This window comes from Myotis davidii, unplaced genomic scaffold, assembly GCF_000327345.1.
Source record: "Myotis davidii unplaced genomic scaffold, ASM32734v1 scaffold6, whole genome shotgun sequence".
NCBI lineage: Eukaryota > Metazoa > Chordata > Mammalia > Chiroptera > Vespertilionidae > Myotis > Myotis davidii.
In genome coordinates, this window is record NW_006383011.1 from 15280376 (window position 1) to 15282228 (window position 1853).

The 1853-nt window shown below is 45.5% G+C and overlaps 1 protein-coding gene across 1 annotated transcript in view; it reads left to right on the forward strand.

Annotated features, from left to right (window-relative positions):
* The first annotated feature begins 1039 nt into the window (after positions 1–1039).
* The window catches only part of LOC102756559 (chromosome unknown open reading frame, human C2orf61), a 36175-nt gene continuing 35361 nt past the window's right edge, over positions 1040–1853 (forward strand). The window contains exon 1 of the mRNA XM_006778624.2: positions 1040–1166. Within this exon, the coding sequence (XP_006778687.1) occupies positions 1086–1166 (81 nt within the window). The 5' untranslated portion in view covers positions 1040–1085. The remainder of the gene's footprint in view (positions 1167–1853) is intronic.

Genomic DNA, 1853 nt, shown 5'->3' on the forward strand with positions numbered 1-1853 from the left:
GCTGAGGACACTGTCCAACAAAGCCTCTCCTCATTCTTAAAATGGGATTAATGCCTATTTCACTGGGTTATTGTGCGGATTAATTAAATTTATGTTTGTGAAGTATATGGAACACAGGTACTCCACAAAATGGAATTATTAAGGTTGAGGGGAGGGTTTGTTTTTAAGGATGAGAATGTTTATAGGTTGAGATGCTACATCAAAAGAGGTTGAAAGTGAAAGGGTCAATACTGGTAGGAAAGGGCGGTCTGGTTTCTTAGTGAATCCTGTTGGGTCTAGTGCTTACACCACTTCCAAAGTTAGGCTTGAGAAGTGACACCTATAGAATTTCCATCGGGAGGAGCTTAGAAACGATCTCAGAAAGTGGGTGCTGATGCTAATTTTTGCTTTAAAGCTAGGTATGCCTATCAAGCATTCTGTCCCTTTTTCTGAAGGAATGGGAGTGGGGGTGATTAGCAAAAGGGCTGATGGCGATTATGGTATGTTCAAGCCTTTACAAACCGCCTTTATTTTATTTTTTAAAATACATATTTTTTTTATTTTTTACAGAGAGGAAGGGAGAGGGATAGAGAGTTAGAAGCATCCATCAGCTGCCTCCTGCACACTCCCTACTGGGGATGTGCCCGCAACCAAGGTACATGCCCTTGAGCGGAATCAAACCTGGGACCCTTGAGTCCGCAGGCCGACGCTCTATCCACTGAGCCAAACCAGTTAGGGCTACAAACCGCCTTCAGAAGTCTCAGCGCAGCCCAGGCCGGGTGCACAGTTGGTTAGAGCATCATTCCCAAACCCTACAGGGGTGTGTGTCTGTCTCTTGTCTCTGTTTCTGTCTCTCTGTCTCTCTCTCTTTAAAATAAATAAAATTTAAAAATATTGGTGCAGATAACTGAAGGCTTTCAGGCGATTCCGCACGTGTTCGTGCCCAAGGCTAAGCGCAGGACTTCAAAACGTGTGCCTGCCTCCCCTCCCCAACTGGAGGAAGATTGGCGGGGCCCATGCACATGCGCGAAAGCAGCCCCCCTCCCCCTCCCCTTGTCTCCTGGCAACAGGACTCCAGTCTTGGCCTTGACACTGCGGAGGTCGCAATGGACCAGCCAGATAAGGCGGTCACTTCTACCCCAGTAAGGGAAGACTTGGGGCACGGCGGTTCAGTGGTCCTGGCCTCGGTACTGCCGTTCCCCTCTGACGCGCCCAACTACGGGGTCCTATTTGCCCCTCTCTTCCGCCAAAATGCCACCTCTAGTCCCAGGCCTTTGCACCCTTCCTGTTCTCTCTCCTCTCTTCTTGCCACCTTGTAGTCCTTTCTTCTGACCTTTGAGTTCTACTTCATTTTATTTCTTCTGCCCTTGCTACTCCTTCATCCTCCCGATTGCCCCTTTGTTATCTGTATCTTCCCTCTTCTTCCCTACTACTAATGCTGGGGACCACTGCTTTAATAGAGTGATTAGATTTCTTTCATTTTCCTCTAACGAGAGAATGTTTCTGTTGTTGTTTTCAGTCTATGAACACGTTTTTGAGTTTAGTATTTATAAAATATTTTAAACTACCTTTGTTTAGTTTTTAAATTTGGGCTAAGGATGTTTAGCCTATCTTTTGTAAAGTGATTCACCCTAAAGCGAATTTGAAGTGGTAGATGGGTGGAGTTTAGATCACCTGTGTTGAGCAAAACAAAGCAGCAGCTGCCAGTCACCTTATTTTGGATATATATCATGTTTACTTTTCTCTTGTCCTTCCCAACTCATTTTCCTGGCCCAGGTAGAGGTAGGAGACCTGTCTTGACATGCCTGGGAAAGTTCGATTTCTGTGACTATAAATGTGCAACAGAGAACTTTCAATATAAATCTAACAAAGGC